This window comes from Lissotriton helveticus, chromosome 9 (genome assembly GCF_964261635.1).
Source record: "Lissotriton helveticus chromosome 9, aLisHel1.1, whole genome shotgun sequence".
Taxonomy (NCBI): Eukaryota; Metazoa; Chordata; class Amphibia; order Caudata; family Salamandridae; genus Lissotriton; species Lissotriton helveticus.
The window spans coordinates 132,037,596-132,064,713 of NC_136070.1; the positions used below are offsets into that span (position 1 = coordinate 132,037,596).

Here is a 27,118-nt window from a genome sequence, read left to right on the forward strand (position 1 = left end):
GTTTGGTGGTGCTGGAGCAGGCTGCCGGCATAGCGGTCTGCTCCCGCACTGCCAAATGCGTAATCAGGCCAATAGAGCACAAAAATATCTTCTACAAAAATATTGTCACATAGGAAAATCTATTAAAAAATGTTGTCAACAAAAACATCCAATTTACATACTCTGCATGTAAACTATGAAAATATAACAAAAAACAATATTGTGGAATAGAAAATCGGCAAATAAAGGTAAGTATTTTTTAAATATACATATGTATAGCATTATCAACATAAGAGAGCCTTCTTGATGACGGCGGTCACACAGCGGGATGGCTGTTCCTGTCAAATCATTAAAACATGCTGCACATAGTTCTCCCAACAGCAAAGACCGCGGACCAAAAGACTTAGCGAAGAATTTTGTTTATTCCAAAAGGTGGCACAACACTCTACGTGTTTCGGAGCCCACGCTCCTTGCTCACATAAACAGTGAGAACAGACTTTCAAACTCAATGTTAGGTTAAAAGTTCGTCTCCTAACAAACACGATTTCAATTCACATAGATCATTCTTTTAGCATTGATTGAACTACGGCGGCGTGTGGGTCTCTACTGGCACGTTTGTTTGTGATTTCTAATGCAACATAAAATAATGATAGCAGTGCTGTCGCTGTGAGTGTTGAATTAAATAAAGTTTTGAACACACTTTATTGGTTCTTATGTGACATGAACAACAGACACTCCATTTCTTTGTGAATGTGTTTGCTTATTCCGCTAAGGGCTTAGTTACTATGTTGCTGATCCACATTCAATCACGTACCCTGAGTATTGCCTGTTATCACAACTATATTGCCCCAGTGGGCCAAAATCTAAATAAATCAGAACCAATTGTGCCCCAGTGGGCACAAAAACTATTTTGAATCATGCCTTCGTGGGCAAATATCCAAATAGAAATGGAACCAATAGCGCCCCAATTGGCGCACTATTACTTGTCATAGTATTCCTACCAGCGAATACCCAGGTCAAAACAATCATGCCCCAGTGGGCCTAATAATCTAATATGTGTCCACATGTTCCGAAATCCAGCCCAAATCGGCTTTCCAGGATGCTAAATGTCCTTAAGTGCCTTCATTATTCAAAAGTGTAATATCACACACCCACTCTTGAGAAAACATCATTGTTTTGCATTTAGATGTTTTAGCTCTCTTGCCTTCCACTCATCATTATACATGTTGTTTAATCTGAAAAATAGAAAAAGTCTGATTAATACAAAATTACAAAGTGCATAAACACCACATATTTAACCTTTAAGCTCAACAGTGAGGTTAAAAACTGGTTTCTATTATTGTCATGGTACATTTAAAACATCAGGGCCGGATGTAGGTAATCCAGATTTACCGATTCTAAAATACCAAATTTTACCGATTCGGTATTTTAGAATCGGAAAATGGGATGTAGGTAAAAATGTATTAATTTTTATCAAATCGGTAAAATTCGGTATCAGTCATTCTGTATTTACCGATTCGGTATTTACCGAATCGGTATTTACTGAATCAGTAATTCCCATTTATTCCAATGGGCTGGAGGCCCATAGGAATGAATGGGAATTACTGATTCGGTAAATAACGATTCGGTAAATACCGAATCGGTAAATCCCGAATCGGCTATTGAAAAAAAAGAAAAACTAAGGAGTCAGCCAATCAGGTGCAACTACCCCCCTCCCAACCAGGAAGTGGCTACACCCAGGCAGGTGGAAGCAATTAGAAGCTTCTGGAGAGGCTGTGAGAGCAGAGCTGAGTCCCTGAGCCACAGAAAAACTATTTTTGCATCTGAAAGAGAAGAATGGCAAACACCAGTGAAAAGGAAGTTCCAGAGAGGAAGAAATAAATAAAATTCAGCACCATGGAGCTGCAGGTCCTCGTGAAGGAGGTGGTGAAAGAACACCAGAAATTGTTTGGGAAGCAGTCCCTGACGGTGGCAGAATCTGCCAAAAGAAAGTTTTGGCTGGAAATACAGTCTAAGGTGAATGCTGTAGGAGTGACTCCACGGGAGATAGATGATCTGAAAAAGAGGTGGTACGACCTCCAGAGCTTAACTAAGAAAAAAATTGCAGAGCTCCACAAAGAGGCTAACCGTACTGGAGGAGGGAGGTACCGTGCACCTGCCCTGACTGAGCTGGAAGAGCTGGTGGAGTCGACCATAGAACCAGAGAGCGTCTGTGGACTGGGAGATGCAGACAGCTCAGCCAGAGCTGCCACCAGAAAAGGTAAGAAGCATGCACAGCAATCACCCCCACCCCATCACCTTCCCTTTCCCATATGCGGCAGTGTTAACCCCACTCCAGTAGAGGTAGCAACATACACCAGCAATGCATTATGGGAGATGTAGTCATTGAAACACCTACCATGTCATACAGCACACCAAGCAACAAGTTATGCAACACACATCAGTGATAAGCAAGCTGAGGCAATAGCTACAGTGTTTCAGTGATAAGAATTTAATTGTATAAGCAGGGCTGCAGGAGCACAGAGCTAATGTACGCTTTTATGTCCACAGGCGAGACATCATGCAGGCGTACCAGGGAGAAGGAAGGCAGGCACAAGTGCAGGGAATGACACAGTGGACACTGGTGCACCAACAACACAGCCAGCCTCTTAAGACCTTGAAATGTCTCCACAGCTGCAGGCCTCCCCAGAGCGTTCTGGATCCCCTCTGCTAGTGTCCTCACCTGAACTGCCTTCGTCACTGTCTGAAACAACACTTGCAGCTCAAAAGAGCAAGAGGCATGTAGTTGTCCCACTAGTCCAAATGGAGACATCAGCACGTGACATGGACGGGGATGAGACACCAACCTTGGCTGGGGAAGGAAGCACTGCCATACAGCAGTCCAGCGCAGAGGGTGCCCGCACAGGAACCAGACGCTGCAAGCCCCGAGACAGCAGTGCTGCACAACATGTGGAGGGTCCCAGTGTCTTCTGTGGGCTGGAATGTAGCATGGTGAAGATACAAAGTATGCAGGGGCAGGCCATCCAGTCTGTGCAATGGCAGATGAGGCACCTGAATGCAAACATGGAAAACATAGGGAAGGGCATCAGTGCATTGGTGGATGAGAACAAAGAGATGGCATCAGGTATGAGGGAGATGGCTGCAGGGATGTGGGACATGTCTCAATCCGTGCTTCACTTGTGCACAAAACTGGATCAGGACAGAACTCCAAGGAGGAAGGATAGGCAGGAATCACAGCGACACGCTAAGGCTGTTAACCGCCAGGCCATAGCAACTTCCCTTCTGTGCAGGCGATGTGTCAACATGCAAGAAGGACTAGCACACAGCAGCAATGAGGTGTCCAGGGGCCTTGCAAGGGTGACGAGTGCTGTAGAGGTGCTGCTTAATGCTCAGTCAGCACATACTGCTGCTCTGGATGTACCTGAGAGCGAGGAAAGCACCAGTAGGAGCAGCATGACAAGCCCCCCTGTTGCTAAGACACGGAGGAGCAGCAGGCTCCATGGTGCTACATCTGCCCACACACCTAGTGAGGACAGCCAGCCAATTTCATCTGGCACTGGTTAGGCGTGGCTGAAAATGAGTAATGCTGCCCACACTCCATGACCTTTAATGGGGAAGTGAGCCACGACTAACATTATTAATGGATACCATTTGTGTTGCACATATGTGCCTTTGAATACCTGCGTAGTGCCAATAATTAAACTACGTTGGGTACATACTCCACCTGCCTGTGTCTCTTTACTTACTCAAAAATAGTTGTGCGTGATCTCTGTCCGTCTCTGTCTGCCATCTGTTGCTGGCGCTACTCCTGCTACGTGGGGTCAGGCCATGCATGTTCATCATCATGCTCCTGATAATCGCACAATTCCACCTCTGTGCCCTTCTTTGTAGCAAGGTTGTGCAACATTGCGCATGTTGCAATGATCTTACAGCAGATGAGTGGTGAGTACTGCCGAGCGCCTCCACTTTTGTGGAGGCAGCGGAACCTGCTTTTCAACAGCCCAAAGGTGCGCTCCACAACGTTCCTAGTGGATTTGTTTGCCACGTTGTATCGTCTCTGGCTTGGAGTTGATGGGTTCAGGTAGGGTGTTTGGATGAACAAGCAGACGGCATATGCGCTGTCACCTGTTTGAAAATGATAGAGCCATTGATCACATACGCAACAACACATACATCTGCAATATCTATCAGGGTATGTCACAGTGTTTTACCTAGCAGGTATCCTTCTCCGAATTCCCCCGCTGTCAGGCGTGTGTAGATCCCACTGTTCTGAAAGATGTAGGAGTCGTGGGTGCTTCACGGGAATTTGGCCACAATGTCTGTGATGATGTTGTTAGCATCACAGATTACCTGCACATTGATAGAGTGGGTTGACTTACTGTTTCTGTAAATGTACTCTGTGGCAGCAGGTGGGCAGATTGGGATGTGGGTGCCATCAATACAGTCGATAACGTGTAAGAACTGTGCCAGTTGATAGAAGTCAGTCTTGGTCTTTAGCAGTTCTGCATGTGTGTCAAGGAAGCTCATGTAATGATGCATTCTCTGCTTCATGGCCTCTAGGAACTTCAGGAAGAAACGGGATAGGCAGCTCTGAGACACCCCACCTACCGCAGCAATCACCCCCTGGTAACTCACAGATTCAAGCAGGTGTAGGCTACAGAGCACCTGCATATGGGGTGTGATGGCGTGCGTCCTTGGTGTTGGGTGCTCCAGGAGTGGGTGCAGATCCCTGATTAAGTCCGGGATGGTTTGGGGGTGTAGCCTGTACCTTTGCAAGATCCTTGCCTCAGTGAGTTGGAAGAGCGTTATCCGCTGTCTGTAGACTTGCTCCTCCAGTCTCCAGACCCTCTCTCCTGCTGCCTGTAGCCGTAGCCGCCTTCCTATCACGTAGAATGCCGCCATTCTGGTCACACTGTTGCATTTTGGGGCCTTTTTTATAGCCTGCACCTGGTTACCACCTGCTTTCAATCCATGGTAAATACCGAATTTCATGAAATTCGGTATTTTAGAAGTTACCTACAACTCGATTGTCATTATTTGCCATTTCTCATTTACCAGTTCGGTAAATTCCGAATCGGTAAATTCTGATTCGGTAAATTCCAAATCGGTAAGTTACCGATTGGTATTTGGTGTCCTACATCTCAATTGCCCAATACCGGACGAAATTCATTATTTTCGGCCGTTACCGACAGGTATTGGGCTACCTACATCTGGCCCTCAGTGAGCAAATATCGGGCAGATAAATAATTTGCATTTATAAATGAGTTATTAAACTACCCTAAATGAACCGACAGCTCCTCGTCCACATTGTGGCCTGAAGGTGTCATAATGTGGTACTGTATCCAGCCTGGACTCTAACCGTCTGAGTTCTACGACACTGTCACCCCCCGCTCCCGAATTGACACTGTGTCAAATACACAGAACGAGAGATGATTACTGTTTTGATTATGGGCAGCCTTAAAATGTTGTGCTATCGGATACTGTTTGTCGTTGTTTTTAATGGCACAGAGATGTTCCAGAATCCGTTTCTACGCCTTATGGATAGTACGATCAATGTAGTATTTATCACACAGACATTTCAAGGCATACACCGCATGGTCAGTTGTAAATTAAAAAAGAGTACACCCATTCATTTGAGTGAATATTGTTCTAATGGGTGTAATCAAGAAGCAGTGTGAAATATTAATATTCCTACTAACTTACACGTAAGGCAGTAGAAACTAGGCACCCAATTAGATCACTTAAAATAAATGTGTCACCAGGATGGGTAATATACACATCTACAACGGGATTTGCAGCGTCTGGCGCTAGTGCCCCGGAAGCTGAGTATCCTCCTACAAGGATTGAGATCTCGGATTCCCACTATAGTGAGAAAGGGACCCCCTTTCCTCTGAACATGACAGCACCTGAGACTATGCCTAGAGATAAGGGAATGGGAAATGTTTGGTGTGACCCCAAGTGTGTAAGAGTCCTGTACCACGTGTATGTGAATTTCCTATGCTCAATTCACATTTTTACTAACGTTGTGCATTCATTTAAATACTTCCATCCTTAGATGCAAGCCCAGAAATAACAATGTATCAAGGGGCCAAACAAATACCCTCCTCTCTTGGTCCGGGGTGGGGGGGGAGAGTTCATTACACTGTGCGGCATCACTCGTGGTGAACGAAGACAGACTTGCAATTATCTGTAGGAACAAGGTAATTCTTTTTCAAAAAGGGATAGTAATGTCTTAACATAGATTTTGTGCATTTCTGCAGAAGACACCTATGCTATCTATGTTACAAAACAGGATTGGTATTTCTAAAATAAAGTTGTTATCGATATCTCCTTCTCTTGATATTTACCTGAACAAAGCTGGTTTATGTTCAACACTCCATTCATTACACCTATATTCGTAAAAGAGCCTAATTCTCTGGAATTCATCATTTATTATAGTCTCCACCTTGAAGAACACTTTGAAAATATAGACACATTTACAGATCATCAACTAGGGATGCTAAGAAAAACAAAATCTTATTTTCACAATTAAGCCTCAAAGCAAGCAATACAATCCCTATCACAAAGCAGAAATGATTATAGTAGCAATTTCCTAATTGGTCGCCTGAGATCAAGGTTTGCACTGCTAAAGGAAACAATTCATGTTATTCCCTTAGAAGTCGAAGGCACCAGCCATAAGTATCACCTCACTGCAGTGCTTAAACGCTCAGCTGCCTAACACTGGAAGCAACATCCTCCTTAAATATCCCCTTTATCACAAACTTGCATTAATCACATGCAAGGCATTCCACACCAAACACCAAAATGCCTGGTACAAAGTTTAGGAAACCAGGAAGTACCTGCTTTTCCAGAAGCAACATGTGTATAAACTTAGAATTCTAGAGATCAATGAAATACAAGACCCTGAATTAGCCTTCCTCCAGAGCCGCATCTAAACTGTTCAACTTCTTGCCTCTCTACTTTGGTAAGGCACCTACTCTCAACACCTTCAAGGACTACAAGTGAAAATGAATGACTGCCATCTTGGTCCCAAATTGCAGCATTATGTAATTTGGATGGAAGGAAAATTCACTACTCGCCTGTCCATCTATGTAGTCTATTACCTTGAACACCACCTCTTGTTATAAAGTGTTAGCTTTTTGGATAAAGGCCACTATCATTTATCTGAATGAAACAAATAAAAACTATTTTGTTTGTTTTAGAATTTATTAAACTATGTAATTGCAATTTGTTTATTTTCTTAACATCATCTCTTGCAGATGCAGCAAAAAACTGGTCAGCGATTCAACTCGATCGAAAAACCACTTTAAACAACATTTGCTTGAAGTACAACCTTACTAGATCAACTAAGGATTTTACAAATGTAGCAAAGCAATTATATGTGGAGCACAGCCATAAAATCATTTATTGTGAAGTGCCGAAAGCTGGTTGTTCTAACTGGAAGCGGATCCTTATCCTCCTTCATATGAATCTAAGCCGGGAGCCTGAAGAGATTGACCATGAAGCTGTTCATTCTAGATCACCTGTGAGAACATTAACCAGCTACCCTCAAGACCAATGGATGAAGTATCTTAACAGCTACACAAAAGTGATATTTACAAGGGATCCTCTAGAGAGACTTGTCTCAGCTTACAGGAATAAGTTTCTCCACTCACATTTGAATCACTACTATTCAGGCTATGTTGCACGTAAAATTAGAAAACACTTCAGAATATCTAGAACACATACAACACATGTCACATTTCTGGAATTTGTTCACTATGTATTGCAAGAGGATCCAGAGGAATCTGACTCCCATTGGCGACAAATGAATAAACTGTGTGACCCTTGCAACATTCAGTATGATGTAATAGGAAAGCTGAGCACTCTGCATGAAGATGCCAGCAATGTCCTGAAGATCATCAGGGCTCCCAAAAATCTATACTTCTCCAGTGCCCAGCAATATCCTGGTGAAGCGCTAACCAATGAAAAAATCACGAAAGACTACCTTAAAAATTTGAGCAAGGAGTACTTACAGGAATTCATAAAACAGTACCAGTTAGATTTCTACTTATTCAATTACTCAATAAATATAACAAGTTCATTTTAAAAGTGTACCAATAGAAATTTAAATTTTCCAACTCGATGGAGAGGGGAGTATTACATATTCTGGCACATATTTTGAAAACACATTTTAGGGACAAGACAAGGCCAGCATTTTTGGGGGTCAGTTGAAACTGCATATATTTAACATCGGCTGAATTTCAAACCAAGTTAAAGGCTGTGGCTGATAGGAACTGTGGCATGAAACTGACCCAGTTTTATGTTCTGTGAAATGTTAAATGGCCTAATTTACCTCTGGTTGAGCATCTAGCCATCCAGAAGTTCAGCGGAGGGATGTTCTCTGCTGCCTTTGTCAGTGGTTGCCAGCCATATTTTGAGATTCCCCTGCCTTGTGGGGATCTCTCTTCTAAAAAGAGAGATGCTGTCACAGTGACTCAATATTCATAGCAGTGAAGCTTGCTGCTCTGTGCATGTCACGCTGAAAGCTCCCGCTCCCAATCTCTCATAGCAAGAGTTTGTTTTTTCTGAACAAACAGTAAATGGCCCCCACATACAAGGAGCTTTTTCCCTTCACTTGGGGTCCACTTACCATGGAAGGGAAAATATGTGATGGTCATTCCCCTCTCAATAGACTGGATGACTGCAGCTGAAACCCTTCAGTTCTGTGGTGGATGGACCGCTGGGTCAAGGTTGACAGCGGTAACCCAGCAGTAGAGCAGGAGAATAGTGGGTTTGGTGAGGCATTCAATTAATTTACATTATTTTGCATGGTTACAAACTGTTGCAAAAATGGCGAACCATATTTTAGGTCTAGCTTTAGCTGTCTCACCAGCCTCATGTAATGTAAGTAAAGTGATAAGTAAAAATACATGCATATATACATACATAATGGGGCTTTGGGTCAGCTCTTTCCATCAATTCGAAATTTCAATTTTCAATCATATTTTGCTTCCACCCACCATGGAATAAAGCATGAGCCATGGGTCAGTCTCCTTCAGGCATTAGCTCACTAGCTCTTTGATTGACAGCATTTTTCTTGATCACATGTGCACATCCTTCTAAAAATGAAAAGCATTTTGATGCCAGGGCTTTTCTTCCAACGCTTTACTTTGCCAATGCTTTTTCGTTTCATTACTTATCCCTTTAAACTTTTTTTGTCATCCCTTTGTGTTTGAACAATATCTTTGCAGAAACTGGAAAGCCAGTAATGCCTTTTCTTTGCAGCAAATACTTTCCTGCAATGCACATTAACAATCAAAAGGGTTTCAATACCTGATCTGAGTTCACCAGGTTGTTACAAAGCATTCTTACTGTTGAATTAAAATGATATGCAATGGTCAGCTTATTTTTGAATTTTAAATGCTAATGAAAGCATAAGACAGCAACATGTTTTCCATTTTTAGTTTGTTTATTTTCATGGGATATACTTGAAATAAGAAAATACATAACAATCGCACCAGCTTGCCACCGCCTGAATAATTTTCTTTGCCAATATTTGTTACTCTTTTCATTCGAACAGTCACTCTTAATTGTCTCCTAGTGCTTATGCAGGGCATATGTAGAGGGGGTAAAAGGTTAACCCCTTTCAGCCACTGTCTGTTGTAAATGACAATCCGATAAGGTCAGCCCCCATAGATCAGCCGTTGGTTGATTGAAACTGCTCTGGAATATTGAAGCGATTTCATTGGTGGATTATTGCAACGGTTTCATTGGGACACTAGGGGGCAGATTTATGAGGCCCTTGCGCCACGTTTACGCCGCTGTTGCGTCACGCAAGGCGGCGTAAACGTGGCACATCCCTACGAACGATTTACAACGTGACGCATCTAGGCAGATGCGTCACGTTGTAAAGCCCTGCGCAGCTTGTGGGTGTTCCGGCGCAGGGTGGGCGTTCCGGGGCAGGTGCGCCTCGCAAAAGTGGCTGAGTGAAATCTATAAGATTTCACTCAGTCACTTTCAGGCCAATGCTGCGTCAAAAGCCTGCGCCTGCTTGAAGCAGGCGTAGGTCTTGACGCAGCATTGTTAAGATGGGGCACCCCCGAGCCTTGCTGGAGCTGCGTCGCGCTTGCGACGCAACTCCAGCAATGCGCCACCTTAACGGCACAGATGCGTCACGCATCTGTGCCGTTTTTGCCCCATGGTGCGCCGCATTGTAAATGCGGCGCACCATGAGTGGCGGAGCTGTGGCGCACTGTGGCGCACATTAACTGGCGCATCCCTGGGGATGCGCCAGTTAACATAAATCTGCCCCTAGGTGTATGAGATCACCTAAGAAGGAGTGCCCTGACGAAGATAGATGGCCGTCTCGCAAATGGATATCTGTAGGTGTGCGAAGCTGTGTTTTATGAGGGACAACAGCTAAGTTAATTTTTGAGAGGGAAAAGTGAATGGGGTTAGATAACACTTCAAGAGAACGTCAAGAAGCTTCACAAATACTGCCTTTTCAAGATCCCCATAACAGAAAGATAGTGGGCCCACCGAAACAAAATATTTAAAAGGGTTAGTGGCCTACTAAATATATGCTAACGCGTGCTTGTAAATGACTTGTGTTGTTTAAAATAAAGGGAACCTAAATAAAGCACACCCAATCATTTGAGTGGACAATGTTGCTTTGGGTTGAGTCAAGGTGAAGTGTGAACTATTACTCCCAGGTCACTCCAGTCTTTGTCCCATCCATTACTTGTGGAGATAACCATCTCTCTGACAGAAAAAGAAAAGAAGAATGCTGGGACCCTAACTATTAATGAAGAACTGATAACTTAGAAGTGGAGCAATTCTTTGAGGGTGCTGGCTTCTCTCACTCTCACGCTGTCCCATCCTCTGGTGATGTGAGGGTCACATCACCCTCATTGCGTCCCAGTTGTAATATATAAATCTTTAATTGCCTTTCTTATTTTTATTTCCCCTTACTTCCTCTAATCTTTTTCTTTTTCCATCATCAACCAGTAGCAAGGGGCTTACCAGTGGACTCGGGAGACCAGGCTCCAATCTGGTAATTTACTTTGCCGATTAGTTTCCCTAAAGTGTTAGTCGCAGACAAGGTTAGTACTCTAGTTTTCTTGACAGCCAAGCTGCCTCTTGGATTACTGCTTATTTTATAGATGCTGCTGTGTCTGTGTTTTGAGCTTTCTGATGGGGTGCCAAAGGCAAGGTCACACTTGTTCACATCTGGACCACACCTAGCACTAAAACCCTTGTCAGTCCATTTAATCCAGGCCTGCCTCCCCGAACTAATGTTGATTTTTATAGTGTAAAGGTTCCCAACATTACCAAGAATACTATAGTGAAATGCTTTCTAAAAAATACACAATCACTTCCTAAGCATTAGCTAGATATCTTCATCGCCATGCTCTTCTACCAGTTGGATGCGTTGTTTCCGATTGAAACATGGCTAAAAAAATTGGCAGTTCTGATATTGCGACTGCGATTCCCAAGCACAACTCCATTATTCGACGACCAACCCCAAAGATCAAAGGGCGGATTTGTGAATGCCCACTGCTTGGATATCCCATGCACCCTTATTGAACTCAATTTAGCATTTAGAAGGAGAATGCAGGCTCTTCTTATCTAAATATAGTTCCATCTTCTCCTTCTCTGGTGTTTTGATCTAAGGTCCGCTGGGCCCAAGAACTACTTTAGTAACAAACCTTATGGACTGGATGGTCCCAAGCATTCTCAAATACTCCAGTTTCACCATTCTTGGCGATTAAAACTTCCACCTCGGAAATAAATCCTTCAGTGACTCATCACATCTAATTATTGGGCTCCAACACTAGGACTACTTCAATTGGTATTCTCTACTACACATCAGGCTCATCAATCTTTTCTAACCTGAAATCTCTCTCTGTTTCCACCCCCTTCCGCCCACCTAGTTAGAATACTTTGCAGTACCTTTCTCAATCTTCATATCCACCCTGAATTCATCCACATTAACATGCTAGGCATTGTGGGCTATACTGGTCAAATCCAAAACTGATGTCCAAAATCTTAACAAAGCCCTTTGGATGACTGCCACTCGATTCCCTCTCACTCCAACAGTTTTTCAATAGGAGTTGCCAACTTCATTACCTTTGTCCTTGACATGGTAACTGTTAGATTTGGGGGGTCTCTAGTTGGCACAGGTAGGTACTTGTGACAAATAGGGACCCTCTCCTCTAGTCAGGATAAGGGGATTACACTCCTAAAATAACCCCTGCTCACCCCCTCGGTAGCTTGGCACAAGCAAAAGGGCTTTACTTCAGAGGCGTTGTAAGTTAAGCAGTTGTGATCACATACAGTAGCCCAGTGACAACACTACAAATGGACAGCACACAGGTTTTATATAAATAATAAGTATACTTTATATAGAGTTACCACAAGACCGTAAACAACAAAAATACGCACTATGATTACTTTAAGATGGTAGATTTAAGCTTAGTTCAGTTCAGTTCTTAGATGCGACACTCTGCGTCCGTGTACCTTAAGTTGCGTTGCGCTTCCATGACAAGCAATGTCGCAGCGATGGGAATGCGGCAAAGTTCAGGTGCAAAGAAATAAAGACGTGAAGATCTTCCAGATGCGGCATGCTTCTCGGGGATGCGACAGGTTCTCAGTTCGATGCGTGGACTACAGCGGCGACATCCGAGATGCGACGGCAGCAGCTCCAGCGGTGACGCTCTTCTCCCACGATGCGTGAAGCTTCCGCTCGATGCGACAGCTACAGTGACGACATTCAAGATGCGACGGCAGCTGCTCCGATGGCGGCGCGCTTCTCGGGAATGTGAGGTACTCTTGGTCGATGCGGTGCAATGCAACAGTTCCAGCGGCGACACACTCCTTCAGAGTTGCGACGGCAGGCACAGCGACGGCGACACGCTCCGACCTCATTGCGAGATTCTTCTCCTGATGTGGTGCAGTGCGACAACTACAGCGGCGACACCCTCCTTCGGAGTTGTGACGGCAGCAGTAGTGACGGCGACATGCTTCCTCTTCGTTGCCGCTCGCTTCTCTCCGATGCAGTGCAGTGCGACAGTTCCAGCGGCGACATCCTCCTTCGGAGTTGCGATGGCAGGCCCAGCGACAGCAACACGCGTCTTCTTGTTGAGTCGCGCTTCCTGCTCCTTGCGACACGCAGTCCCTCAGAAGGCCCAAAACAGCAGCAGGTACTTCCAAAGAACTCTGGGGAGCTGGGGGTTGAAGTCTGTTGTCCCTGAGACTTCAGCAGGAGGCAAGCTCTTTTCCAAGCCTTGGAGATCCTTCACAAGTTGAAAGCAAAGTACACAAAGTTCCTTTTTCCTTCCTTTGGCAGTAAGGCAACCACTGCAGGCCAATCCCCCAAGCAGCACTTCAGCTTGGGAATAGTCTCTCCTCAGTTTCTTCAGGTTCCTCTCCTCAGTAAAGGTTTCTTCTTGTAGTCCAAAGTGATCTAATTTCTTGGGATCAGGGTCCCAATATTTATACCCCAAAATCCTTTGTCCTCTGAGGGCAGAGGGGCCTTTGCCCAGTCCAAACCAGTTCTGGAGCACTCTGTTTACATGACTCCTTCTTTCCGTTCACAGTGCAGGGCAGAAACATCAGACACCCCACAGGAGGTGGAGCCAGCTTTGTAGAGGTAAAGCACAGCCCTGGAGCACTTTGTTTACATGATTCCTTCTTTTCTTTCACAGTGCAGGGCAGAGACATCAGACGCACCACAAGGGGTGGAGCCAGCACTGTGGGGGGCAGGCACAGTCCTATTCAGGTCCCAGGTGCAACTCCTCCCTCCCATCTAGATGCAGATCTCTCTATTCACCACTGGGCGGAGCCACTCTGTCTCGTGGAATCCCCCAGCCCTGTCACTCAAACTCCAGACAAGGAATACACAACCTAGCAGAGGCAGGCTTGAAAGATTAGGTAAGAAAATACCTACTTTCTAAAAGTGGTATTTTCAAACACAGAGGGGTCGATTCCGATCCGGTAAAATGCACTCCGAATCGTCGTACGGAGCGTTTTTTCCCCGTACGAATCGTACCCGTAAACGTCCCGTACGTACGACGAAGTGCGATCCGTACCAGGAGCCGAACTCCGTACGAGTCGTACAGGACTCCGTACGACTCAAATCTCCGTACGAGTCTCACTCGGAACCCGCTGTACACAACATCACTACTGTTCGCGGCTGGTTTTTACGACCCAGCAAGTACGATTCGTGTCGGGTACGCACCGTACGACCCTTTTCCTACGGGAGCCGAAAACAGTCGTAAACGCAGAGTTCGCGCCGAAACAGGTACGGAACGCCGCCCCCCGGGTACGGCACGTACCCCCCATGATCGCAGGGGTACGCGCCGTACCCCTGTGATCATGCGGGGTACGTGCCGTACACCCAGCGTACATGGGGTACGCACCGTACCCCATGTACGGTGGGTGTACGGCACGTACCCCATGTACGCTGGGTGTACGGCACGTACCCCGCATGATCACAGGGGTACGGCGCGTACCCCTGCGATCATGGGGGGTACGCGCCGTACGGTGTGTAGGTGATCGTGCGCTTTTTCGTACGAATCGACGTGTACCGTACGAATCGCGTCCGGGTCGGCCGATCGGGATCGGAATAGTCCGGTCGTACGGCGTCCGTACGAGTCGTACGGAAACGGCTCCGGATACGAATCGTACGGACGGGGATTTTACCGGATCGGAATCGACACCAGAATGTTAAATCCAATTTCACTAAAAGATGTATTTTATCCAGGCATACTAAACTCGAATTTCTACCATGTTCTCTGAGTCAGTTAGGATTATAAAATGTAATAATTCTAACAGCCCATTCTGGCCTATGGAGAACAGGTAGCCTTACAATAGTGAAAAACGAAAATGGCTGTAATTCACTACGAGGACATGCCACACACACTAGGGCTTGTCCTACCTTATACTTACAATGCGCCCTGCCCTTGGGCCTACCATAGGGGTGACAGATTTGAATAAAAGGGAAGGTTTAGAGCCTGGCAAGTGGTTGTACTTGCCCAGTCAGCATGATAGTACCAGACTGCACGCAGGCTCTGCAATGGCAGACCTTAGACTCATTTTACAAGGCTGCTTCTGTGGGTGGCACAACCAGTGCTGCAGGCCCACCAGCAGCATTTGGATTACACGCCCTGGGCACATTCAGTGCACTGTACTAGGGTCTGACAAGTAAACCAAACATCCAATCATGGAATCACTAATCCATACATCAATTTACAATAGGGAGAGCATATGCACTTTAGCACTGATCAGCAGTGGTAAAGTGCCCAGAGTCATAAAATAGCCAACAATAGCTCAGAAAAAATATAGGAGGAAGGCAAAAAGTTCAGGGATGACCCTGCAAAAAGGACCAAGTCCAACAGTAGCTCTGTAGAAAGTCTGTCACTCTCAATGTAATACCCTATCCCCTCCATAATATACATGCAACCTGTACAAGGCCAGGCAACATTGTAAATCCTTAGAGAGAATCCGGTGAAAAATCTAGGATGCTCAATCCAAAAATACTTCCTGAATAGCCATCAAAGACTATCATTGGCATTATTTGCAAGACACAGATCCCTTTCTATGCCAAGTCTATTGAATTATCTAGTAGCTCTCCCAGTTATTGTTTTTTCTAATACCAATTTCTTACCCCACTACTCTACTGTGAGGAATGGTATTACCTATCCACAATAATGATATTCTTTCCAAGTTCTTTTATGGCAAAATCTCTGAAATATAAACTGACTTTCTCATCACATTCTGCACTGACACGTTTAATTTGGAATCCAAGCCTTCTGCAGGCAACTCCATTTTAGCAGAATTGTCCCCTCTTACAACGGCATCTCCTCATTTCTGGCTGGTATCAAGCCCCACTTTCCACTTGGCCCATGTCCACCTCATCTCTTCTTGCTTAGTAGTGATACGATCCCTCTTTTTCTTTTGGACATCTGAAACTCTCATTGAAATCTGCTATAGTTCTGGATATCTGGAAATATGCATTAGTGGTAGACACTTCCATCTAAGCAATTCCCACCTTATTTCTCTCTACTGCTACTTCTGAAACCCTGGACAAGCATGTAAACCCTCTACTTACCTTGAGTCCAACTACTCACTAGATCAGTCTCAGTCTGGTTCCACCTACAACATAACACGGAGTCTGCCACGGAGTCTGCCCTACTTATCATCACAGAAGATCTTAGGTGTAGCCTAGACTAAGGAAGTTCTGTCATCTAGGCCTCACTGAGTCTGTGTGCATCATTTGACTCAGTCTCACCCACTATTCTGGTGGCCGACCGCCCTCAGAAGCCCACCGACCCCCTCGGACCAACCCAAAAACCTCAGCATCATACTCGACTCATACCTCACCATGAACCAACAGGTCAACGCCGTCACCTCCAGCTGCTTCAACACCCTCCGCATCCTCCACAAGACCTTCAAACGGATCCCCCCGGAGTCAAGGAAGACAGTCACCCATGCACTCATCACCAGCAGACTAGACTATGGAAACGCTCTCTATGCCAGCATAAACAAGTCCCTACTCTGAAAACTCCAGATGATACAGAACACCGCTGCCAGACTCGTCCTCGGCGTCCCCGGCAGGAACACATCAGCCAGCACCTACGAAGACTCCACTGCCTCCTTGTGGAGAAAAGGGTCACCTTCAAAATTATCACCCACGCCTACATATGCTTACACAACACCGGACCCAAATACCTCAACGACAGAATCAACTTCCACGTACCTAAAAGAAACCTCTGATCTTCCAACCTCCCACTGGCCGAAATCCCAAGCATCCACAGAGCCAGAGCAGGAGGAAGATCCTTCTCTCACACTGCGGCCAAAACCTGGAACAAGCTCCCAGTAGACATCAGACTTGCCCCCTCCCTGAACACCTTCAGGAAGGCCCTTAAGACCTGGCTCTTCGGCTAACGAATATGCAAACGCCCCCCTCAGCGCCTTGATACCCTCACGGGTGAGTAGCGCGCTTCATAACCCCTCATTGATTGATTGAAGAATGATTATGTGACTAATTGTTAAGCATGGGCGTAAAATCCGCTCCGCTCGCGGATTTTTCGGATTTTCGGCAAATTTGTCGAAAATCCGTGAATCCGCTCGCGGCGGATTTTTTGCTTGGTTGCGGCGCGCGGCGTGGTGCACGGCGTTCACTTTCCGTCATTTTAGCGTTTGCCGAGTTGTTTTTCTTTGCGAGTGACGCGCCATTTTAGATCTTGCTGCGTGTTCCCGAGGGAGTTTGTCGCCCGCGAATACGTACTCGCGGCTTGCCACCTTGCACAGCACACCTCGCGAGAGTTCGCAATTGCGAACACGTAGTTGCGGCGGAAAGGAACAATCTCGCACTTGCGAAATAGAGATTTTGCAATTTCGCACAAGAAAATCACCAGCAAACAGGATAAACCTTCAGAAAATTATGATTTTTATCAGAATCACTCCTCAGGTTGACATTTGCATGGCCTTTTTTTTTTGCAAGGAGTCCATTTTGGGGGGGGGAGGAAGGAAGTGCCCCACAGTCTCCAACTTCCTGTTCCTGTCCAGCAGGCTCCTCCCAGTGCTTTGTCCATCTCCTGGTCACTTTCATTTGGATCTGGAGCTGGAAGGATTACTTTTTGTGGGTGCTGCTGGATATTTGGATTTGAGGCCTTTTTGACTGTCTTTGGATCACTTTTGGATTAGAAATCAACTTTCACAAGTAAGTTTGTTTGGGGCATTACAGTTGCTGCAAGTAAAATTTTGGAACTTTTTCAGAACATTAAATAAATTATATTGTGGGTAGCCACAGTATCCAGTAGGACCAGGGTTGGTTAGGGGTGCATGATACAACTGTTTTGTTGAATTTAAACACCATGTAGGCCATGGATGGGCTGGGATTGTGCTGATTTTTGTCTTTTTTTTGGGACTGCTGGTGGGGCCCTTTGCCCAGGGGTGGTGAGTGTTGCATGGGCCTAGTCTTTCTGTGGGGTGTCTTCTTAAATTTAAACATAATTGCGGCCATGGATGGGCTGGGATTGTGCTTATTTTATTGTTTTTTGTCGTTTTTGGGGGGCTGCTGGTGTGGCCTTTTGCCCAGGGGTGGTGGGTGGTGCATGGACTGAGTGTGCCTGTGGTGTGGTCTCACTCTCTTTAATGTAAACATCATGGATGGCATTGGATTGTGGTGATTTCTGGCTGTTTTTCTGTTTTTTGGGGGTGTACTGTTGATGTGGACTGGCCATGTGGGTGGTGGTGGTGGCCATCTTGAGTGCTGGCTGCTACAGGCAACATGTGCTTGGGGTGTAAGGGGCCATTTTGAGGAGAGGCAGTGTCTGAGGCCTGCACTTATTTTGCCTACTTTTCATCCATTATGCCCAGGGGTAGTGAGTGTTGCATGGGCCTAGTGTGTTTTTGAGGGGTGTCTTCTTGAATTTAAACACCATTGAGGCCATGGATGGGCTGGGATTGTGCTGATTTTATTGTTTTTTGTCGTTTTTTTGGGCCTGCTGGTGGGGCCCTTTGCCCAGGGGTGGTGAGTGTTGCATGGGCCTAGTCTTTCTGTGGGGTGTCTTCTTGAATTTAAACATAATAGAGGCCATGGATGGGCTGGGATTGTGCTTATTTTATTGTTTTTTGTCGTTTTTGGGGGGCTGCTGGTGTGGCCTTTTGCCCAGGGGTGGTGGTGCATGGACTGAGTGTGCCTGTGGTGTGGTCTCACTCTCTTTAATGTAAACATCATGGATGGCATTGGATTGTGGTGATTTCTGGCTGTTTTTCTGTTTTTTGGGGGTGTACTGTTGATGTGGACTGGTCATGTGGGTGGTGGTGGTGGCCATCTTGAGTGCTGGCTGGTACAGGCAACATGTGCCTGGGGTGTAAGGGGCCATTTTGAGGAGAGGCAGTGTCTGAGGCCTGCACTTATTTTGCCTACTTTTCATCCATTATGCCCAGGGGTAGTGAGTGTTGCATGGGCCTAGTGTTTCTGAGGGGTGTCTTCTTGAATTTAAACACCATTGAGGCCATGGATGGGCTGGGATTGTGCTGATTTTATTGTTTTTTGTCGTTTTTTGGGCCTGCTGGTGGGGCCCTTTGCCCAGGGGTGGTGAGTGTTGCATGGGCCTAGTCTTTCTGTGGGGTGTATTCTTGAATTTAAACATAATTGAGGCCATGGATGGGCTGGGATTGGGCTTATTTTATTGTTTTTTGTCGTTTTTGGGGGGCTGCTGGTGTGGCCTTTTGCCCAGGGGTGGTGGGTGGTGCATGGACTGAGTGTGCCTGTGGTGTGGTCTCACTCTCTTTAATGTAAACATCATGGATGGCATTGGATTGTGGTGATTCCTGGCTGTTTTTCTGTTTTTTGGGGGTGTACTGTTGATGTGGACTGGCCATGTGGGTGGTGGTGGTGGCCATTTTGAGTGCTGGCTGCTACAGGCAACATGTGCTTGGGGTGTAAGGGGCCATTTTGAGGAGAGGCAGTGTCTGAGGCCTGCACTTATTTTGCCTACTTTTCATCCATTATGCCCAGGGGTAGTGAGTGTTGCATGGGCCTAGTGTTTCTGAGGGGTGTCTTCTTGAATTTAAACACCATTGAGGCCATGGATGGGCTGGGATTGTGCTGATTTTATTGTTTGTTGTCGTTTTTTTGGGCCTGCTGGTGGGGCCCTTTGCCCAGGGGTGGTGAGTGTTGCATGGGCCTAGTCTTTCTGTGGGGTGTCTTCTTGAATTTAAACATAATTGAGGCCATGGATGGGCTGGGATTGGGCTTATTTTATTGTTTTTTGTCGTTTTTGGGGGGCTGCTGGTGTGGCCTTTTGCCCAGGGGTGGTGGGTGGTGCATGGACTGAGTGTGCCTGTGGTGTGGTCTCACTCTCTTTAATGTAAACATCATGGATGGCGTTGGATTGTGGTGATTTCTGGCTGTTTTTCTGTTTTTTGGGGGTGTACTGTTGATGTGGACTGGCCATGTGGGTGGTGGTGGTGGCCATCTTGAGTGCTGGCTGGTACAGGCAACATGTGCCTGGGGTGTAAGGGGCCATTTTGAGGAGAGGCAGTGTCTGAGGCCTGCACTTATTTTGCCTACTTTTCATCCATTATGCCCAGGGGTAGTGAGTGTTGCATGGGCCTAGTGTTTCTGAGGGGTGTCTTCTTGAATTTAAACACCATTGAGGCCATGGATGGGCTGGGATTGTGCTGATTTTATTGTTTTTTGTCGTTTTTTTGGGCCTGCTGGTGGGGCCCTTTGCCCAGGGGTGGTGAGTGTTGCATGGGCCTAGTCTTTCTGTGGGGTGTCTTCTTGAATTTAAACATAATTGAGGCCATGGATGGGCTGGGATTGTGCTTATTTTATTGTTTTTTGTCGTTTTTGGGGGGCTGCTGGTGGGGCCCTTTGCCCAGGGGTGGTGAGTGGTGCATGGACTGAGTGTGCCTGTGGTGTGGTCTCACTCTCTTTAATGTAAACATCATGGATGGCGTTGGATTGTGGTGATTTCTGGCTGTTTTTCTGTTTTTTGGGGGTGTACTGTTGATGTGGACTGGCCATGTGGGTGGTGGTGGTGGCCATCTTGAGTGCTGGCTGGTACAGGCAACATGTGCCTGGGGTGTAAGGGGCCATTTTGAGGAGAGGCAGTGTCTGAGGCCTGCACTTATTTTGCCTACTTTTCATCCATTATGCCCAGGGGTAGTGAGTGTTGCATACTTGCATGTCCGTAGTCTTTCTGTGGGGTGTCTTCAATGTAAACATCAAGGATGGCATGGGATTGTGCTCATTTTTCTGTGTTTTGTCGAATTTTTGGGGTGTATAACTGAACTGATGTTCCTCTGTCTTCCATTGCTTTTAGGTGCACAAGAAGACTCAAGAGAACCACCAGTGCCAGGAAGAAGTCCTGCAGCGGTGTGTGCAGCATAACGTCACGCGACGTCACGTCTGGACACAGAACCCTCTGCAACTCGTGCAACTGCTGCCTGCTGACCTGCTCTGAAGAGGATGGCCCCAAAAAAAGTAACCCGTAGCTCCTCTAGCAAGAAAGGTGCCAGTAAGGAGCAGAAGAAGCAAGTTACCAAGGAGACTGGTGTGCCGCCCGCCCCTTTTTTTGGGAGTAAAAAAAAAAGTATGCCTGCAGCAGCAGCAGCGGGATCTGCTGGGGACCAAGCTGGCAGCACCCCCCCCCGCTCCATTGGGCTCAGTGCCACCACCACCACCACGCCAACTTAAGTCCAAGCCCTTGAGTGCTGCAGAGGCAGCCAGTATAGTTCTTCAATCACCATCGACCAGTGATGTTGGCTCATCGCAAGAAAGCAGCAGCAATGTCCCTCAATCAACACAGGTTGTTGTAGCTCATCTGACGAGTGTTAAACAACCACAGCCGCAACAACAATCACATGTGCAAGTACAAGCCCAAGTACATGTGGAAGGAGAGGCAGCGCAAGGAGATGCGCAAGCAGAGGTGCATGGAGGGTCACAAGTGCCCACAATAGTTGTTCCTCCCGAAGTAGGGGCACATCAGGAAATCGACAATCAAGGCGAGGTATCATTTGAGGAAGCCACTCCTCCTGCTGATCCTTCATTGTCTTCCACAACCCTAGCAAGGAAGAGATCAAGGGTGGTGTCTACATCCTCTTCAAGCACACCTCCTTCTGATGATACGGATCAAACTTGGGAACCAGCACCACAGCCGTCTGAGAGTGAGGCACACCATGATCCAACAAAGGTACTTAAGCGTAAAAGGAAGCTCGTCCAAAGTCTCAGACTTATGGAGTGTGATGAGGCTCAACAAGAAGTGGCGGATACTGCTGCTGATGAAGACTCTGCCAACGACGACCCAGTCATCATAAAGGTCACTGCAGCCCCAGCGGGCATGCAGCAAACAGACATTTTGACCCTAGCCCGAAGAGCTGCTGCGCGTGATGATGATGATGATGATGTTGTCGATGAGGAGGCAGTGGAAACACCACAATCATTGGAGTTAAGTAGTACACCAACTCGTCCCGCTTCCATATTTCTTTCTGGCAAGAAGAGACCTGCGTCAACCTCGACCTTAATTAGTGGCGGTGAAAGTGGAAAACGTACAAAAGTTGGGCAATCCAGATCCTCCACTTCATCTGGCATTAGCTTCATGACCACCACCACCAGTATCGCCGCCTCCTCCAGGTCCCACAGACACTTCAAGTCCCCAGTTTGGGACTTCTTTACTGTTTGTCCCAAAAATCCAAAGTTTGCCATTTGTACCCTTTGTAAGCTTGCAGTTAGTCGTGGTAAGTCAGGTACCAACTATGGTACCGGCGGCCAGAGTGGTCATCTTGAGAGAAAGCACGCTGTCAAATGGTTTGCGCACCTAGCTGCGATCAAGAAAGGCCAAAATCAAGGAAACGTTGATGTTTCATCTGATGTTGACGAGCAGGAAGAAGACGTGTCAAACACTTCCCTTACACCCAGTACCCCTGTCAGCAGCACACCCAATGTGAGGCACACTAAGAGTGTTGGAGCGAGTGAGACACCAACGCACAAAAGTTCACCAGCGAGCAAAATTGGGTCAACGAAGTCATTATCAGCCCGTAAATGCTTGGTCCAGGCCAACATTAGAACAATGCTTACTTCAGACGTGCCATATGAACGCAACCACCCACTGACGCGTCTGTATAACACTAAGCTGGCTAAAATGCTAGCTGTGGACCTTCTACCTTTTTCTTTTGTAGAAGCGGTAGGTTTTCTTGAATTAGTTGCAACGCTCTGCCCTAAATGGAAGGTTCCGAGCCGGTTCTATTTTGCCAGAGTTGCGGTTCCAGCACTACATGAAGATGTGCTGCAGGCGATTGGGGCAGCTTTGCAGAAGAGTGCTGTTCACACAATACATCTGACAACAGACATGTGGACCAGTGGCCCAGGCGATGATTACATGTGCATCACTGCACACTGGGTCTCTTTTTCAGGTGTTATAGCAAAGCTAAACGCAGGTGTTGACCCGGACCAAGTTTTCAAAGCTGCTCGGAAACATGCAACACTAGCCATGTTTGGCTTGGAGAAAAGTCACACAGCAGAAAACCTTTTGGAAGAGTTTGACAAAAAGGTCTTGACAATGCTATCCCCCCTAAAACGCAAGATTGGTTATGTTTCCACGGATAATGGCGCCAATGTAGTTAAGGCCATGTTAGAGTGCCGTGTTTGGCGCACTGTATCAACCTGGTAGTTCAAAAATTCTTGAGTGATAAAGAGAGTCCAGCGTTCGAGGTAATGGCCACCTGCCGCAAAATGTGCAACCATTTCAGCCATTCTTTTAAGGCCCGGAAGCATCTGCGGAGACTGCTACTTCAACGTGGAATGCCAGTGAAAGCACTCATCCAGGAGGTGGCAACACGTTGGAACTCAACCTTCTACATGCTTGAGCGTCTGCATGAGCAGTATACGGTACTCGATCACTATTTCTTGACAGAGGCTACATCTCAGAAGGAGGACCTGCGGATGAGTAAGGCGCAATGGGACATAGTTAAAAGCCTGACAGACATGCTTCGTCCTTTTGAGTTCTTCACGCGTGCAGTCAGCCAGGAGGACTGTAATTTGGGAAAAGCTATCCCATTGTTGTGCATACTGGAGCACCAACTGATGGCGGTTTCTTCTGAGTTTGCAAAAGATGAAAAAAAAAAAACATTTCATTTTGTCTGAGAAATTATTACATCGCCTACGTGGTGATGAACGTCTTCAAAACATCAACTCAGATCAGCATTACATTTGTGCTACTATTCTGGATCCACGCTACAAAAAGGCGCTGGCAGACAACGCATTCTTTCCTTTCGCTGATGCAGATGTTCAAAAGTACAAACATTGGTTAGCCTGGTCAGCCAAGAGGTTTGAAAAAGAACGGCAGGTTATTGAAGGAGAAGCCAGTACATCAGCATCAGCATCAGCAGGCCATCCGCAGTCACAAGAATCCACTTCTGCACCTGTGGCTGGGGCACAAGTGACCTCTCAGCTATTAAAGACACCGGCAACTGGATCATCTGCACCACACACAATGACAACACTAACAGTGGCTGGGGAGGAGGATTGGCTAAGTTTGATGGGGTATGGTTCTCGAAAAAATGTCACAGGCACAGCAAAAAGTAAGCAAAGTGGAGGAACAGTTGATGACCTTGAGTCGAAGGTGCAGGACTATCTGAATGACTCAACAGAGGTCTTCCTTAATGATGAGCCATTGCAGTATTGGCATGGCAAAAAACAATTGTGGCCACAGCTCTTCAACCTGGCTATAAACTATTTGTCTTGCCCACTCGCAAGTGTGTCTTCTGAACGTGTTTTCAGTGCTGCTGGTGGCATTGTAACTCCCAAACGGAGCCGCCTCTCGCCCAAAAATGTGGAGCGGCTGACAATGATCAAGATGAATCAGCACCTCATACCACCAGATTACAAAGTACGAGAAAGCACGCCGCATGAAGACGAGGAGGACAGCAACGTAGATGAGGGGATTTTTTCTCTGTTCGGTGCCACTGACCTCATCCAGCCTGAATTCGCAGAGTATGATGACGAAATCTTGTTCTTATTCCCTGACACCGAGCCCTGAAAATGAGACAATCAATCAAGAACTTTCTTTTTCGTCCTTATTCACTTTTATTCCTGTGTGCTTTGTGTCTCTCTTTCTTTGTTTTGCACAGTTAATTTAATTCAAACTTTAATCACCTAATCCCAAAAACAAGACCATCATCAGAACTGTCTTCACTTGTTTGCTTATTGATTTGAAGGTGCCGCAGTCTACATTCCTCAGGTTCACAAGTTCTGAAGAACATGCTCCTCTATCCTCCTCCTCCAGACTGCGATTTCCCTCCAAGCAGAGTGCTGGATTACGCACAATGAAGAAAGACTCAGCACTTGTGGGGGTGTTGTACTTCTTTGCGGGTGAGTTGACGGTTTTGGGCCCATTGCTGTGAAGCTCTAATAATGGACAAAAGTGTTTTGGACCAAATATGAGGTGGAAATTTCTTGCCGTTTTTGCTGACTTGCTTGCCTTTGAGGTGCTCTTTGGCGGGGTTCCGGGGGTTTGTGTGTAATTTTTGGTGTCTGTCGAAGCACTGCTGCGACAGTCTAATCTTGATTGCATTTGCTTTTCAGGAAATCCGTGGAGGAAAACAGGAGTTATGATGATTGATGATGATGACCTAGCTGAACAGCGCCGCATTTGGAACGAAGGCCGAGAGATATTGTAAGTATGAGATTTAGCTTTTTCGCTGTTTGGGGGTGTTGTCGGGTGTTTTTTTGCGGGTGGGTTGGCGCCGGCGGGTCTTGCCTGGGGCATTCCTGGGAAGGTCTAATACCGGATAGAAGTGTTTTGGACAAAATCCATAAGGAACAGCCTTTTTTTTGCCATTTCTTCAGACATCTTGCTCAATGTAGCGTTTTGGGGGGCTTCCTGCTGTTCGTGGGTGGGTTGCGGCCGGGGTCTCTGTCGAAGCACTGCTGCGACAGTCTAATCTTGATTGCATTTGCTTTTCAGGACATCCGTGGTGGAAAACAGGAGTTATGATGATTGATGATGATGACGACCTAGCTGCACAGCGCCGCATTTGGACCGAAGGCCGAGAGACATTGTAAGTATGAGATTTAGCTTTTTCGCTGTTTGGGGGTGTTGTGTCGGGTGTTTTTTTGCGGGTGGGTTGGCGGGTCTTGCCTGGGGCATTCCTGGGAAGGTCTAATACCGGATACAAGTGTTTTGGACAAAATCCATAAGGAACAGCCTTTTTTTTGCCATTTCTTCAGACATCTTGCTCAATGTAGCGTTTTGGGGGGCTTCCTGCTGTTCGTGGGTGGGTTGCGGCCGGGGTCTCTGTCGAAGCACTGCTGCGACAGTCTAATCTTGATTGCATTTGCTTTTCAGGAAATCCGTGGTGGAAAACAGGAGTTATGATGATTGATGATGACCTAGCTGCACAGCGCGTTACTTTGGACCGAAGGCCGAGAGATATTGTAAGTATGAGATTTAGCTTTTTCGCTGTTTGGGGGTGTTGTCGCGTGTTTTTTTGCGGGTGGGTTGGCGGGTCTTGGCTGGGGCATTCCTGGGAAGGTCTAATGCCGGATAGAAGTGTTTTGGACAAAATCCTTAAGGAAAAGCCTTTTTTTTGCCATTTCTTCAGACATCTTGCTCAATGTAGCGTTTTGGGGGGCTTCCTGCTGTTCGTGGGTGGGTTGCGGCCGGGGTCTCTGTCGAAGCACTGCTGCGACAGTCTAATCTTGATTGCATTTGCTTTTCAGGAAATCCGTGGTGGAAAACAGGAGTTATGATGATTGATGATGATGACGACCTAGCTGCACAGCGCCGCGTTTGGACCGAAGGCCGAGAGACATTGTAAGTATGATATGTAGCTTTTTCGCTGTTTGGTGGTGTTGTGTCGGGTGTTTTTTTGCGGGTGGGTTGGCGGGTCTTGCCTGGGGCATTCCTGGGAAGGTCTAATACCGGCTAGAAGTTTGTTGGACAAAATCCATAAGGAAACACCAGTTTTGGCACTTTTTGTAAGTTAGGGTTCGTTAGGGTTAGCCCTAGCAGCAGGATTGCATGTGTTTAGGGGGGTTCTATTGCAACGCGGTTCTGTTGTTGTAGAGCACTGTTGGAGCGATGCTGGCTATGGATACTTTTGCTTGCAGGCAAGTGGTTTGAATACAATCCACGGTCTGTATTTGGGCCTACTGTTACTTTCAAAGTACGTTTTGTAACCATTTTTCTGCTAGGCATCGTTTTTGGAGATATGATTGGGTTCTTCTACATTTTTGCGACTGGCTTTAGTAAGGGTCTTGGTGGGAGCATTGCTGGGAAGGTCAAATTTTGTTCTAAAACACAGTAGTACACCCACCTTGAGGGGAAAGATCCGCTATAATATTTTGGCCATACTTATTGATCCTTAAAAAGGTGACTCAGACAGAGCACGCAATTTCAAAAATATTGTACTGTCTATTAGGGAAATCAAAGTGTCACTTTTTGAACCACACAGCGTACATACCTTTTATTTATTTATCAGTGGTATTGTAATAGCACTTCCTGTTTTCCGTTCAATAATTACAGGCCGGGTTTCAGTCAACATCCGCCAGGCAGGCAGTGGACAGGGTGTCTCTTCTGTCAGTGGTCACCACCACATTGATGGACGAAGCGTCAGCTGGAATGGAGGAGTGCCGCCA

General features: G+C 46.4%; 1 protein-coding gene across 2 annotated transcripts in view; it reads left to right on the forward strand.

Annotated features, from left to right (window-relative positions):
• LOC144781015 (carbohydrate sulfotransferase 9-like) overlaps positions 1 to 9,474 on the forward strand; it is a 170,359-nt gene extending 160,885 nt beyond the window's left edge. For both annotated transcript variants that reach the window (XM_078659622.1, XM_078659623.1), the window contains one exon: positions 7,239 to 9,474. In XM_078659622.1, the coding sequence (XP_078515748.1) occupies positions 7,239 to 8,068 (830 nt within the window). In that variant the 3' untranslated portion in view covers positions 8,069 to 9,474. The remainder of the gene's footprint in view (positions 1 to 7,238) is intronic.
• Positions 9,475 to 27,118: the final 17,644 nt, after the last annotated feature.